Source organism: Neomonachus schauinslandi, chromosome 4 (assembly GCF_002201575.2).
Source record: "Neomonachus schauinslandi chromosome 4, ASM220157v2, whole genome shotgun sequence".
NCBI lineage: Eukaryota > Metazoa > Chordata > Mammalia > Carnivora > Phocidae > Neomonachus > Neomonachus schauinslandi.
In genome coordinates, this window is record NC_058406.1 from 3,937,386 (window position 1) to 3,953,781 (window position 16,396).

At 49.2% G+C, this 16,396-nt stretch overlaps 1 protein-coding gene across 1 annotated transcript; it reads right to left on the reverse strand.

Annotated features, from left to right (window-relative positions):
• Window positions 1-3,567: 3,567 nt before the first annotated feature.
• Window positions 3,568-10,926, reverse strand: RPL22 (ribosomal protein L22). The gene is made up of 4 exons (XM_021683384.1): window positions 10,875-10,926; window positions 8,960-9,064; window positions 6,256-6,380; window positions 3,568-3,769 (listed from the first exon to the last, which is right to left on the reverse strand). The coding sequence occupies exons 1-4, from the start codon at window positions 10,884-10,886 to the stop codon at window positions 3,625-3,627; spliced, it is 387 nt and encodes a 128-aa protein (XP_021539059.1). The 5' UTR covers window positions 10,887-10,926; the 3' UTR covers window positions 3,568-3,624.
• Window positions 10,927-16,396: the final 5,470 nt, after the last annotated feature.

A 16,396-nucleotide genomic window follows, 5' to 3' on the forward strand; every position in this document is an offset into this window, starting at 1 on the left:
TATCAGTCTCCATCCCTGGGTTACATGAATTTCTCATACAGGCAGCCCTCAATGCTGCCTGAGGTCCGCTTTTTACCAACATGCCCCATCGTGACCACCTCAAGGCTCTGTGAAGTGGAGCCCCTGTTCCCACACCACTCCCAGCAGCCACGCAGGTCAGAACTCTGCTCCTGGGACTGCATCGGGGGCAGGATCACAGCATCTTCTAAAGTGAATGGCAAACATCCTCTACACACCAATATCTCCCTTGTACGTGGAGCCTGTTTCTCAAGATGCGGGCCGTGCCCCACACGAACCCAAATCACTTGGGGATGCTGGGGATGAGGAAGGGGCTTCTCAGAAAGGCAGACCTCTGGGCCATGGCCCTGAACCTGAGAAATTCCCTGTATAAGCCTTAAGTCATCTTATGGGCTCTTTCTGGGTTCTAGGTACAGGAGCAGCTAACTCAGCTGGTCAGCACAGCATTAACAGACTGTTTTAGCTTGGCCAGAAATAGCCAAGAAAAAAAGAATGTGAATTCTCAGATCCTCCCAAAGATAGGAAAGATAGGGAAATGTCTAGATTACAAAACCTTAGTTTTTGGTTCCCTAAGCAGCATGATGGCATCATTTAAAAGGCAGCCTTCTACCTGCTTCCTTCAGCACCACCTCCTTGCTGGGATGGCAAATCCCACAGACCAGGCCTCTTCCTTACCTTCCTCCCTTCCCAAAAGTAACCTCCACAGCTTATTACCCCAAAGAATAGAGGCTCCTTACAACTCAGCCCACACCTCCAGCAGGACCCCACCCAGGCTCTCCCCTGCTTCTGACCCCAGCCAGCCCCATTCTGTCCGAGGCTACCAAGGGGAGGTCTCTCCCCTTGCTACTGCGGAATCTGCCGTCTCCTCAATGACCCACACATCTTAAGTGTACGCCCCCTCACGGGGAAAGCCTGCACCACGCTCTGCTTCTAACACTTGATAAGTTTAGGGCGAACTCACGGGAAGGACCACAGCAACTAAAGGAAATGAAAGCAGGCTGCCAAAGCCAATTTCCAAGCTCTCCGGAGGTTAATGTGACGACCAAGGGACAGACCCAGTCATCACCTCCCAAGAAATCAAGTGTCCTCTAAAAAGGCTGAGGTCTAAATACTCCAGAGAATCCTGTAATTTTTATCAATTTTTGAGAAATGTTTGATACGCTCGAATCCCCCACTTTGCTCCATCCTTCTTATACACAAGCATTTCTGAACACCTCCACCAGGTGCCACTGGTGAAGATAGGATCCACATTATTTCAACACTCGGCTCTTCCCAAAGAGGTGGGAGGATAATACTACTCAGAAAAAAGCACTTTCACCAGTGAAAGTCACGGGGAAAGGTGGAGGTCACTGCGGCTTTTGAAAGAACAACCAAAACTAAACCTTTAGCCGAGAGACGGTGTTGGTAACCAGAATCGGCTAAGAACTAGACTATAGCACCTCCCTATTCCACCACCTCTATGAACGTACACCTCAGCCTGAAGCTCTCCGTGACCCACCCACTCTCTTCCTGTGCCGTGAATACTTGCCATCAGGCAGGCAGGTCATGAGTCAAGAGCTAAAAAGCAAAGTGGTCTAAATGTGGTCTGGATGCAGCCAGCGTAATGGGTGTAAAGTAATTCCGGTTTCCCGCTACAAAGCTTCCGTCAGAAAAAGTCATCTTTGCAAAGTTACCCTTTCGGCTCTGGATCAAAATAAGTTCTACACGGACAGTTCAGTCATGACCAACTCCAGAATCTCGCTGAGGCACAACAAAGGTAGAGAGAATGGGAATGAAGGATGCATTTTCTTCTCCGGCTTAACGAAACAGCAATTAGTAGGAAAAACAATGTCGCCAAATACATTAACATGCCAATCCTTAAAAAAAAAAAAAAAGCCTTCCACAGTGAGAGTAGCCACGTGTTAGCCACTTTAATATAAAATGTGATCAAAACTCAATTACAAGAGTTGAAAAAGGCATAGAAAAACCAACGAGTTTCAATTTTATTACAAGTTTTAAAAACCTGGAAGTTTGAAAAAAAAGAAAAAAGAAAAACTTCTATGCTAATTTCCACCCAGGGTTAATATTTTTACAATGAAACTAAAAATCACCACAGGTGAACATGGATGCAACAAACAAGTACAATTTGCAAACCCAGGTCATAAACTTACTAACAAAGTTAATGATCATGGTAAGGGACAGAAACCAGCTGATGCCTCAGTGACATTGGAAAGAAACCTCTCCTTGCCCAAGGGTGGAGAAACACGCAAACAATTCTGCTACAAGAAATTTGCATAGAAATAGAAAATGCTAGAGCCTTTAACCACAAATGAAATTGCAAAGACTCAACATGTTAAATTCAATCCAAGGAGCACCAAATGTTAATTTGGAGCAAAGGTAGGACTCCAACATTTAATTTCCAGCTAGGCAGCTAGCAGAGCCCAAGAATTTCAGGTGTGGAAATTAGCTGTGGGCGAACCTTAAAAACATGGTTTCCATACACTGTAATTTTAAGACAATGCAGACATTTCTGCAGAATTGTTTAGATTTCAGAAGGGCACCATAAGGCATCAGGGTCTCTTTTCAAAGTCGCTCTCAAATCCTCTGGATTTCCAGTTGGCGACAATTACTTCTTTACAACGCAGTAACCTTTCACAGATCTCTAGCCTCTGCACGCGAGGCAACAAAATCCCGCTTTCATCTGGCCCTGATTAATGTCAGTCTGTAGAACGACTTGACATTAAATCCAGCCATGGCCCAAATGGCACAGAAGGGACCATTCCCTGGGCACGTCAACGTTTTCCCTCATCTCCTCAGCATGACCTGCCCCTCGATCGCTTCTCCTTGGCGCCCACCCCGTGAAAAGGCTGCGATCCTGGGGAGATGCACAGATGTCCATCTCTGGAAGCTCTACTACTGCTCATCTCCAGCTCCCCCTGCTGGGGGCCGAAGGGACAGTTCGTTGCAGAGTTGTAGAAACTGACTGTTCACAAATTCAGTTTTGTGCATGTTTACTTAATTTAAAATCTGGGACTTTTATAACCGCTCTCCAGACTCTTTCCTGGAGGGTAGGAGAATATGCAGCAGCGCCAAAGGACATTTTATTTCTACAGGAAGAAAAAGGATTAACATACATAAGTCATTGTGTGCAAGTAATTTGTAACCACATATTGAAATGCCCCAGAACCCTGCTTTTTTACTGACACTACCTTTTTCCTGCAAGAGAACCTCAAAGAAGTCGCTGGTTTTGCTCAGTGAACTAGAAGTCCCGACGTTAGTATACCTGAATCTTTGAGAAAAGCACCAGATAAAACTGTCCCGCTTTTTGAAGTAAAATAGTGACTAACTGAAGGGCGCACATTTCCACACCCTTAACCACCTGCTCAAGGTCAGATCACTGGCAGTTCCCTTAAAGGAGCTTATTTTGCTTTTCTTACCACAAAAAACTAAATTTTCAAGCAGGAAAAAAGTCTAATTACAAATAAGTGAATGGCAGCCCAAGTGAAGCTTTTACTATGATCTCCAATTTTCTGTTCGATCCACACTGCAGAGATACAAGGAAAACCACCATTTTGGTTCCCAAGTTTTATTTAAGAACTCATACAAAATATTCCAGATAAATGAGTTTTAATCCTCATCTTCCTCCTCTTCCTCGTCTTGGTTAATCTGGAAGTAACGCAACTCGTAACTCTCTTTGCTGTTAGCAACTACGCGCAACCAGTCACGGAGATTATTCTTCTTCAAATATTTTTTGGTGAGATATTTCAAATACCTGCAGAGAAAGAACACTTGAGAACTCCACCACAGGGCCTCCCAGCATTCTCAAACACTGCACCTTTTATGAAACCCATGCATTCAAATCATTACAATTCAGGGTGTTCTCCCACCATTCAAAAACGGCAAAGATAGGCCAAAAATATCAGCCACGTTTCATCTAAACCGGCAATAAAAATGAGAACAGAGTAGATATAATAGTTGTCCATTAAACACAGCAAAATACCTATAAAGTGGCTTTTAGTGACCACTGGAGAAAGATATCATGGTAGTAACTTAACAATTAAGCACACAATCTTAGTATCTTTTTATTGAGAAATCACTGGATTTCTGAGCTCCAAGTACTTCCCATACATCACACCTCATGGATTTGAACCTCCTTTTGAGGTTGTTCAGACAATCGGGATTGTTTCTTAGGGCTGCTGTATACACTCACTTCTATGATGGGACGCTCCCTACCCAACTCCTGGGGAAAAGGACGTCACCCTGCCCTGCCCTTGCTCCCTCTCTGCAAGTGAGAGCACTCAGTCTTAGTGTGGCTGCTGTGCCCTGGAGACCGCTAAGCAGTCATCACAGCAAACTGCTTAGAAAACTCACTGTTTTATCAATGCAGCAACTGGCTTCTGGGCTCAACATGCCAACTACACAAAGCCTACGATCTTGTTTCTTCTCTCACTTGTCTACTCTTGAGGCCCCGGGGCATCTTCCCAAACCCAAAAAGAGAAGAGGGAATAGGGGCGCCTGGGTAGCTCAGTCGTTACGCCTCTACCCTTGGCTCAGGTCATGATCCCAGGGTCCTGGGTTCGAGCCCCTCATCGGGCTCCCTGCTCTGCGGGAAGCCTGCTTCTCCCTCTCCCACTCCCCCTGCTTGTGTTCCCTCTCTCACTGTGTCTCTGTCAAATAAATAAATAAAATCTTTAAAAAAAAGAGAGAGAAGAGGGAATAGAACACCAAGCCAACTCACTGCTGGGCAAATTAACCTTTCCAAACCTCAGTTTCTCCCTCTATGAAATGAGACTCCTGATACTTACCATCTCTTCCGACCGTTATGGGGACTAAAGGAGATGCACAGGCAAACTGGCCTATTAGCAAGGACCCAAGTATTAATGAACCCCAACAGACTCACCATCTCCAAGAAATGAATACTGTTCAACAGTGTTACTTGTCAACAAAGCAATCTTCACAAAGATGTGAAGATCTCAGTTCAATTCTATCCTCTTTTCCCTACATAAAAATAAATCAATTTGGTCGTTCCATCTAAAAAGTATTCTTTTCTGTCATTTATTCTTTCTACCATATAGTATTCAGGTAAGGTGGTTAATTTCAGGTGGTTTAAAATTTGTCATAAAAGAACGTTGAGAAACTAGGGAAAAAGCTACAGAAGTGCAGAGACAAGAAAAGGTCCTCGAGTAGGAACACCTAGAATGCTACAAGACAGTCAAACTATCGTCACTGAGAGAGGCAAGTGATGAAGACGAAGGCTCCAGTCTTCCCACACTGGGGACAAACATGCATCTGTGAAAACGGAAGGGGTGCTAGCAGCCATTCTCACGCCAGGTTAGTAAGCATGGAAACGGGTCACAGAAGATCACAGCATCTCCCCCATGAGCTCTGCGAAAGCCCAAAGAGTTGTAGGCTTTGTACGCCCTGGAGAACCTATGGTTGCACCGGTCTCTCATGGTATCAAATCTCTTTCTGCACAAATAAAAGAACTCGAGCCAGGCAGAATAGGAAGTCACTTCTTGACCGATAATAAAGCTAAAAAGCAAAGGCTGAACTATACTCAATTTGTCCTAATACACCTTCAAATTTCCCACTACTTGATTCAGTTTGATTGAAAGTTCCTAAGAATATGCTGGCTCTGGGTTAGGAGCCAGGTATAAACAGGTCCGATTCCTTATAACCACCGTGTAATACCGCAGGCTAAGTGAACTGGGGTCTCTGACTTAGAAAGAAAACGGGCCCACAGGAATTAAAAGGATGGCTTCAGTCTAAAGTGAGATCTCAGAGTCCTCACCCAATGATACTAGCACTTACAGGAAAAATAAGTAGAATTAAAAATGAAAGCACACTATGGTGAACACTGAATAATGTAGAGAATCAGTGCCTAGGCTGGACACCTGAAACTAATACAACACTATATATCAACTACATTTCAGTAAAATAAAAATGAAAGCTCCTCACTGTGATCTAGAGGCAAAAGAAGCAATATTCTCATTTTTAATACTGTCTAAGCAAGTCTGAGCATCTCTACTGCTTGAAATACCTTAGTCTGTGAAAAACGAAATTTTTAAAACTATCAAAAATTGAATGCTTTTAACCCCCATAACATTCATTCATTCACTGCCTCCTTGCACTGGGCCCCGTTCTAGGAATTAACAGCTGCAGCAAAGCCCGAATGACTCTGGGGCAGCAGTATCCCTGTGGGGTGGGGGCGGGACTCAGTGCTAGGGTGCCGGCAGGTCACACTCATCTGTCCCATACCTTTTGGAAAAAGGCACCTCAGAAGTTACAGTAATCTTGCTTTTGCTTCTTTCAATTGTTACAACCCCTCCACCGAGATTCCCAGCTTTTCCATTCACTTTGATTCTCTCTTGAAGAAACTGCTCCTGTGGAAATCGTCAAATCAATCAATTAGTGAAGTGAGAGCTCCACCCACTCATTAGACTCTTGTATGTTTTTATGCTCCTAACACTGAACAAAGCTGTTTTTCAAAGGTTCAGTCTTTTAAAAAAATTATAGTCAATCGTCACCTATTAATACAAGGTCTGAAATCTAAGAACAATTAGAAAATGGCACTATTCACCTTTATCTCCGTGTAGAACATGGAAACATCCCATCATGAACACACCTGACGGCTTACACACGAGGTCAAATGTGCCTTTATACAAAAGGCTTGACTGAGAAGCCAAAGACAAGACAGGAAACCTAGGGCCAAACTGTTAGAAAGTACCTACAGCTTCTGAACCTAAGAAGTATTAAGGCACTGTTCTCAGTGCCATCAGAGGAAGGAGTCTTCAACCCGGTACAAGGAGCAAAACGTGCAGAGACCCAAACTCTTCATCAGCTCAGGGGCCCTGTGCACGCACAGCACGAGGACAGCAGTCCAGGAGCCCAGAGATGCTAGTCCCCCATGGAAGCCTGGACGGGTCATCCAACTGCACGGACTTCAGGGGTCTCTGTCAAAAAGGACTCTGGGGGCGCCTGGCTGGTTCCATTGGTGGAACATGCAATTCTTGGTCTCAGGATCTGTAGGTTTAAGCCCCACACTGGGCATAGAGCCTACTTTTTTTTTTTTTTCCCAGATTTTATTTATTTATTTGACAGGGAGAGAGTGCGAGAGGGAACGTAAGCAGGGGGAGTAGGAGAGGGAGAAGCAGGCTTTCCACCGAGCAAGAAGCCTGAAGCCTGATGCGGGGCTCAATCCCAGCGTTCTGGCCTGAAGGCAGACGCTTAATGACTGAGCCACCCAGGCACCCCGGAGCGGGCAAAAGGAAGGGAAGGAAGGATGGAAAAGAAGAAAGAAGATAAAAATAAAGAAATGTTTGGTTTTCTTGCTCTTGCAATGATATGAAGTCCCTTTCAGCCCCAAACCCCTATAATCCTCTTTAAAAACTCCAATACACTGGGGTGCCTGGGTGGCTCAGTTGGGTAAGCATCCTACTCTTGGTTTCTGCTCAGGTCATGATCTATGGGTCCTGGGATGGAGCCCCATATGGGGCTCCAGGCTCAGCAGGAGTCTGCTTGTCTCTCGCCCTCTGCCCTCCCCCCAGGCCTGTGCTCTCTCTCTCAAATGAATACATAAAATCTTTAAAAAATAAATAAATATTTTTTTAATTTAGGGGTGCCTGGGTGGCTCAGTCGTTAAGCGTCTGCCTTCGGCTCAGGTCATGATCCCAGGGTCCTGGGAATCGAGCCCCGCATCGGGCTCCCTGCTCGGCAGGAAGCCTGCTTCTCCATCTCTCACTCCCCCTGCTTGTGTTCCTGCTCGTGCTGTCAAATAAATAAATAAAATCTTTAAAAAAAATAAAAAAACAAAATAAAAATCAAAAATTCTTCCAATACACCATATGTTAACTGAGCACAGGGTAGAGTGACTAGGTCAGAAATCCTGACATTTGCATCTGAGACTCATAAATGACTCAAGTTTTTTATCCTACAAAAACTTCTAGAAGGAAAAATAATCACACATACAGGTGAGTGTAGAGAAGGCAGAGGGAAAGGACACCAGGGCAGGGCCATCACAGACACAAACTGGAAGAAGCCACAAAGGTTAGGAGGGAAGAAGCCCCAGAGAAAATAAGAAGTCACTGCAAAGAGAAGAGACTAAGGAGCCGATTTGGGGATTTCCTGGGGACAGGGTCACAAGAGGTTACTGGAATTCCATTCAATGGAATTAGTGGCCATAGGCTGAGTCTTTAGGTTTTTTCACCTGAAATTATTCTTGTTTTAATGCTATTATCTTGGCAAGGAGGAGCAAATGAGGAGTCAGGAGGCTCTGCACAAGAAGTCTGAACCCCCAGGCGTGGCTACGGAATAGGTAAAGAGTCAACCGCCAAAACCACGCTGCAGAGTCAAAATGTGGGAATGAGGTTAATTTTTCTAGATATAACTGAAATAGAAGAATATTGGGGGATGAGGCCAAATATAGGAGCAAGGTATCGTACCAAGCAGGGTGTGGAAAAAACAAGCTCCAATTACGAGTCAGCACGCAGGATATTTTAACATAAACACTGCAGCTCTGATGCCTAACAAAATGGGAAGCTCGAAGAAATGCTGCCATCTGTCCAGCAGTCAGGCCTGGGGGAGGCAAGCCCTCCTCCCGTGAGGATCAGGGCCCAATGCTTCTGCTTAAACACACCCAAGTGCAAAGGGGGCACCGGGTCCAGTGGAGTTTGCTGTTCCCTGGGAACCTGTAAGTAAAATCATTTTTGGAAACAAAATGAAAGAGGGAGAAGAAACTGAGGTAGTTCTCTAGCACTGATGTTTACTCCTCACCACTGACACACGTGAGAGAAAGCTAGACTTAGAAACAAATAACCAGACCAAGTTCCAAGGTTGTGCAGAGCCAGAACTGCAGGGCTGCCTATGAGCCTGAGACCGGAAATGTGCTCTGGCAGGTAGGTTTTCTCAGCAACATCCCAGAAGGTTCATTACTGTCCTGAGTGGCATCAAGGGTGTAACTTACAAAATTGGCAGCATCCATGATTCCATCTTCTACAGGGTGGGTGCAGTCAAGGGTAAACTTCAGAACTTGCTTCTTTTTTTTGCCCCCCTTCGCCACAAGCTTTTTCTAAGAAGGTACACAAATGATAAAGAGATGAAGGCACAACCAGTCCCCCCCTCCCCCAACCACCAAAAAGTTAACAAAACCAAAAATGCCTGAGATGAAAAGCCCATACAAATGCAAAACCTGTGGAGCTGTGCTCCCTCGCCAGGTAGCCAAGCAAGAGACCTGCCCGGACACTGTGCTCTGCCCAAGAGTGTCCAGGGGCAATACCCAAGATACTGTTCTGCAAGCTTCGGGGCCTGGAGTCATGCCCTTTTGAAGGGCACATCATTCTAGCACTCTTGGCCCATTTACACTTTCCAGCCTCTCCAATCTATGGGCACGAAGGTCTGTTATCTTTCGAACCACAATACAAGGAACATTTCCTTTTATTTACCATAAAACTTCCAAAACGAAGTGTCACTCACTTTATTCCAGGATTAGGGCAGGCATACAAATGCCTTGCATACCTGAAACAATTTTAATCTGAAATGAATACTTGTCCTAACTCTCCAGACTTAGGGTCCTGATCCAGTTAAGCTGTTCTCCCTTAATCCTATCTCACCTACCTTCTAGGGAACCGAATGTCCTACCAACACATCTATCCCAGTTGGGACAAGATAAGGCTAAAACTTAGGTTCTAATTACAACACACTATCAACTTCTGGGTTTTGATTTAAACCATCAGTCTGAGCACATTCTACAAGGATCCAGTTCCTTTACTCTCACAAAGCTTCCATTAGTCTTCTCCCTCTACAAACTCCAACACCACTAAAAAAGCATCTGTACAACTTACCCACTCACCTATGCGTCCACTCTAAAAAGCCTTACATAATTTAAAAAGACTCTCCCAAGAACACATCTGGTCTCCCTTCCTGTTTAAAAGAATTTCATCTAAAATTTGACTGGGTCAACTTTTCAAACATTTAGCTACCGCAAACTTCACTGATCTCTTTCCAAGACGTCTGTTCCCAGTAACAATCAAAAGATCTAGCCCCGACATACACAAATCAGCTAGTAAAAGACCTGCCCGCAATGGGCTCCAAACCTTCCATCAAGGTTTTAAACCAAAGGCATACAAATGCATAGGCATTAAAAACCTGCTCAGGCAGAAAGAGTTAGGTGAACCGAAAATGTTAACAAGGGTGTCCCAACAAAGAAGGGGGGGGCAGGAATACGACTTGCTCGACGCAACCTGTGAGGACGGCGAGCTGCAGGTGGAGTGACATGAGGGCGCCACACGGCCAGATCCCCGCCCGGCTGCAACTGAATTGAGCTGGGCCTTGCCCTAGACCAAAGAGGATCCGTACAGGTGCGCCCCGAGGAACTAAATTCCTCCACGGACGCTGCGAGGGTCCTCAAACCCACGCCTCTCTCTGAAAACAAGCCGGCCAGGCCACCTTCCCACTGGTCCCCGAGTCCCGGCCGTAGGCTTCCCGGATGCGCGACTCCCGAGGGTGGCATGTCCCCTACCTCCTCCCCGCCCTCCGCCCAGGTAACCAGGCCCAGACCCTGGCTGCCTCACGCCGGCCGGGCTCCCAGGGGCCCAGGCCGTAGCCTGGGCGCTCCAACTCCCCGCTGGCCGTAGAGAGGGGCCCGAGCCCGAGCCGCGGCCTCCGAGAGCTCCGGGGCTCCTCTCGCGCCCCAGGCCGCGGCCTCCTCCGCCCACAACGTGCTGGGCCCCGGGGCGGCCCTGGTTCGCTCCAGCCGGCCTGCCAGCCCAGCCCCGGCCGGACTCTGCAGAGCGTCGTCCCGTGCGAGCCGGGCAGGAGCCGGGCCAGCGAAGCCCACGTGCCTGCCCCACAGCCGAGGCCTCACGCGGAGCCATACTAACCACGGGCGCCATGGCGGCAGCGGAGGCAGAAAGGGAGGGGGGCGCACTACGCAGACGCAAAGAGCCCGCAGCGCGCAGAGCACCCAGGGCTCAGGCCGTACCAATCGCTCTGCCACGCCCCTCGGCCGCCACCGTTTCGTCCTGTTCTGTACGTTCGGGGAGCGATTGCTTTTCCCCGAATGCAAAACCCGTCCTATTGCAGGCCGGGGAAGGGGGGGCGGGGAGGAAGGAGGCCGGGTGGCCTGTCCCACTGCGATCGGAGGGGGGAGCTAGACTGGACGAGCCCAAAGAGAAATGAAGGGGTTCGCTCTACTTTTTGAAAGTTTTGGAAAGAGAAGAGAAATAAGGAAATTCACGAAACCATGTATCACCAGCTAGTGGAATGGGAATCGAACCCACCAACTTGGGGAGGTGAGGCCTTTCTGGTCCTGGGGTACTAATGCCCGAGATGCACTTTGGCTGCTTCCTACCCGAAGTGCCCAGCCTTGGAGCAGGTACCCAGGGGCTGTATCTCCCAGGGCTAGCCCTCCTTGCTGCAGGCAGGTGCACGCTCCAGTTTGACCCCTTCGCCATCTCAAATACGAGCCGCCCACCCTCCGATCGTCACCACCTAGCTTTCCAGCTCGTGCCTTGTAGTTTCCCAGTTCCAAAAGTTCTTGTGCCTGCGCTTCTCAGGCTGGCACGTAGACAGGAATCACCTGGGGGATCTCCTCAAAATGCAGATTCCAATTCAGTGGGTCTCAGTGGCTTGAGAGTCTGCATTTCTCACAAGCTCCCCGAAGATGCTGCTGGTGGTGGGGTTCTATGCACCACAAGTTGAGTAGCCCGGGCCTACGATCCATTGACTGGACTACTTTCCACCCATCCTCACCCCCTCTTGTCCTTACCAGTTACATCCTGGGGTCCTTCGTTGTAACCACTCGGTTGCATGAGTCCTCCACGCACCTGGCTGCAATGTCCTCATCTGGCAGAAATCCAATCCTGGCTTACAAGAGTTGGAGGAAACACACCATGCTGACTGGTCTAGGCTTAAACTCAGGCCTTTTGTTCCCGGTGACCAAGTACCAAACCCATCCTGCTATTCTTGCCTGCAAACCACATTCCTGCTTTGCCGGCTGCTGCCGTTCTTGTTCTTTCAGCAGGGGCTGGAGGGGCATCATCCTGTTTGCTTCCTGTTTGTTCCTCTTCTGTCAATGTCACCCACTCTTGCTTCTTCATCCTGGTAGTGGCCGTTGGATGGCACATTCCAGAAACAGTAGTTGAATCCAGTTTGCAATTACTCCAACACTTGGAGAACCAGTCTCCTTTTTTCTCCCCAGAGACCCCAGCCCAACCCAGCTGCACACCCCCCCCAAGATATCAGCTCCCTGGGGCCCCTCCTTTAAGCTTCTACATTTTAATAAAACCACCCTAGGCGTGGCAGCTGCTTCCTACGGTTGCTACTGCTCTTGTTCACCCCTTCCATTAACTAGTTTACCAGTCTTGGGGCGCCTGGGTGGCTCAGTCGTTAAGTGTCTGCCTTCAGCTCAGGTCACGACCCAGAGTCCTGGGATCGAGCCCCGCATCGAGCCCCGCATCAAGCCCCGCATCGAGCCCCTCATCGGGCTCCCTGCTCGGCGGGAGGCCTGCTTCTCCCTCTCCCACTCCCCCTGCTTGTGTTCCCTCTCTCGCTGTGTCTCTCTCTGTCAAATAAATAAATAAAATCTTAAAAAAAAATTAGTTTACCAGTCTTTATACCTACTTAACAATCCTTTACATTAAAATCTATTTAAAAATTGGTGTACTTTCTCCTGGCTGATAGAGCTCCCAACCCCAGCAAGCCCTTGAGGCTGCCTGACAATCCTAGCATCCTCTCCTAAATGACTATTTGCCACCTCTGGTCAGAATGCCAGCCCATCTTCCCCAACCTCCCTCTCAGCTGATGACTTCCATTGCTATTTCTTTCTTCCTTTCTTTTTTTTTAAGATTTTATTTATTTACTTGATAGAGAGAGAGACAGTGAGAGAGAGAGAGAATACAAGCAGGGGGAGTGGGAGAGGGAGAAGCAGGCTTCCCACTGAGCAGGGAGCCCAATGCGGGGCTCCATCCCAGGACCCTGGGATCATAACCTGAGCCGAAGGCAGACGCTTAACAACCGAGCCACCCAGGCGCCCCTCCATTGCTCTTTCTTTGGAAACAAAGAAGCAATCCAAAAAGAGTATTCAGACACGCCCACATCTAACCACCCAGCAACATCTATGCACCCCCACCCCACCCCACCCACTGTTACCTCGGAACAAGAGCCCTTGTTCCCATCAGAGACCAGCCCCATACTTGGGGATTAACCATTATTTAATATCTCCCATCTTTAAAAAAAAAAGAAAGAAAGAAAGACAATCTCTTGACCTGCTAACATTCCCATCAGTTACCACCCTTTTTCTTCCTGCTATGGACTGAATGCATCCCCCCAAAATTCATAGTGGAAGCCCCAATCCCCAAAGTGATGGTATGAGGAGGTGGGGCCTTTGGTGGTTGATTAGGTTTAGATGAGGGTGGGGCTCCATGATTGGATTGGCACCCTCATAAGGGAAAGAAAGGACCTGAGGGGCACCTGGCTGGCTCAGTCGGTGGAGCGTGCAACTCTTGACCTCCAGGTGGTGAGTTCTAGCTCCACATGGGGCTCCTTGCTCAGTGAGGAGCCTGCTTCTCCCTCTCCCTCTGCCCCTCCCCCCTGCTTGTGCACTCTCTCTGTCAAATAAATAAATAAAATCTTAAAAAAAAAAAAAGTAGACCTGAGATCTGGCTCTCTCCATTGTGTGAGGACACAGTGAGAAGGTGGCTGACTTACAAGCCATGAAGAAGACCCTGGGCTCTCACCAGGAGCCAGATCCTTCTGTACATTGATCTTGGACTTCCAGCTCCAGAACTGTGAGAAATTTCTGCTGTTGAAGCCACTCAGTCTGTGGTATTTTGTTACAGCAGCCTGAATGAACTAAAACAATCTCCTTACACCAATTTTCTTGGAAGCGTTGCCTCTGTGCACTGTCCTCCCATTGTCTGTTGAACCCACTCTGGTCAGGCCCTTGTGCCCCAGTGATGGGGACAGCTCTCATTAAGGTCACTGGTGATGTCCCCCTGCTCAGGACCAGGGTCAGGTTTCCATCCTCTTCCTGCTTCCTTAGCAGCATCTGACACTGTAGGTCACTCCCTCCTCCTTGCTGACCTTTCTTCCTTGGGACCCCAGGACCTGGGACTCTCTCCTGGTTCTCTTCCCACCTCACTGGCCACTCCTTCTCCATCTCCTTGCTGCTCCCTCCACTTCCCTGGACTTGAAGGGCGGCAGGGCACAGAGCTCCCCTCATCTTTATCTGCACTTGACCTTTGTTATGACCCAAGATCGTGCCTTTAAATATAACCCCCCAAGTCTCCCTGGACTCCTGACACATACAACCAATGGTCTCCTTGATATCTCTAGTCTAGAATATCAAGTAGACCACCCTCACCCCCATGACCTCACTCCACCCCTCATCCTTCTCCCCACACTGAAACCCATGCTCCTTACCCCTTACCCCTTACCCCTCCATCCTCAGCACTACCCCAACCCTGAGTTCCTGAGTCTCCACACACATTGGTCTACTGTACTTTGCTCGACATTTTTTTCCAGCTTCTGAGGCCTTGTACCTGTTGCTCCCTCTGCTTTGAACTCTTTGTGGCTTTTCCTGTATCTGATTTCTTCTTGTCCTGCAAGGTCTCAGGCTCAGTGCCCCTCTCTGCCCATGATTACCTAGTGTGCCCTCCCAGCTGCCCTCCTTCACATCATCCTGATAATTTTCTTTGGAGCATTTAGCACAGCCTGTCATTATTATACTTGTCTATTTGTGCTGTGTTCCCTCCCATGTGTATGGCCCATGGCTCTGCTCAGTGACAGATGAAGACAAGAATGGATGGATTAAATAAGCTTGCTTATCAAGAGTGAACATCCATCTCCTACTGCCCGTCCTGAGGGAAACTACTGCATAATTCATTTATAAAGCCCCCGTCAGTTTTGTATACCAGCTCTGCCACTTACTAAGGGAACATTTTCTACTTTCTAAGGCTATTGTTCAGGATTAGGTGAATTAATACAGGTAAAAGAACTTTGAATAGTACCTTGGCCCACAACATTAGCCACTGTTATTACGGTTCTTGCTGCTTGGAGCACAAATGTAACTCAGGGTAGAGAGGACCCTTAAGAAAACAGGTGGTTTTCCCCTAGAATTCACTTCCTTTCTTCCCCTGTCAAACACCTACTCATCCTTCAAAACCCAGGTTGAATATTAATTCCTAGCTTTTTTCTAACTGATTAGTAAGGCTTTATTGAGCACCTTCTGTGGGTCAGGCTCTGGGCTTGACTCTGATTTCAAGAGAGGCAGAGACAGAGGCTGCTTTCCCAGAACTCAGAATAACACGTGCAGAGAAGGCAGATAATGACCTGAAGATGGAAGGCACTCTAGAAAATAACACTGGGATAAACAAGCACTGGCCAGGCCAAGAACAGCAGAGGGAGCCCTGCCGGAAAGGCTCAGAACCTCCTCCCCCTCCCAAGCCCAGCCCTTCTTATTGGGAACTCGGCTGGTGATGGGGTGGGGACCTTAATTATTTAGAAGCCTAGTAGGCGCATTTCACTTCATTAAATCGCGCGCATCACCGAGAGGCCGGCCCTGTTTCACCTCTGAGAGGTCAGTGACTTGGCCGCGAGACCCCAACCGGCCAGAGGCAGGCCTGGGATCCCAGCCCCCGCCCCCCGCCACGCGCTCTCTCCAGCGCCCGGCGCTCTGCGGAGGGCCGGCCGCTGCTCTCTGGCGCCCCCAGTTGGCCGTGGAAGAAATAGGGACCCGCAGACTCACTCGCGTCCCGGCCCCAGTCCGCAGGGGGAGAGCGGGTCTAGCCCAGGGCCTCCGCACCCCCGAGGAGCCCAGAGTCAGGGTCCTCGGGCCCCGCCCTGCGCGGCGCTCCTGCGGCTCCGGGCTCCGTTGTCCCGGGCGGGCGCCAGTCAGAGCCTCGGACCCTCGCCCCGCGCGGGTTTTTCCAGCCTCGGGGCGAGGCGCAGCCGCCGGCCTGGGAACGATGGACTCGAGCGCCGTGCCCGAGCCGTGCTGCGGCTCGGCGAGGAAGGGGTGTCGCCTGCAGGTCACCCAGAGGACACCCGGAGGGGAATTCCTGGGGTGGGAGTGAGGGAGTGAGGTGGGCGAAGTGGAAGCAGAGGCGGCTAGACGGTGGACAGGACGCATTGCCCGGTCTGACCTTCCAGGGCCACCAAGGGGGCAAGGGAGAGGCGGGGAGCGCGCACAGGACCCCTCCAAACGCCTCCTGCCCGTTCTCCCTGCTCCGGGCGCTCCCAACCGCAGCGCTCCACGACCGCTGGACGCCCCGTCGGGTGCGGGCCGGGTAGAGAGGAGGGAGCCGCGCGCGGAGGCCGAGGGCGACGCGGGGGCTGGCGCGGGCTCCGCAGTCTGGTCCCCGCACCGGGCACGCCCTGCCGCCTTCCTGAGCTCTCCCAGAAG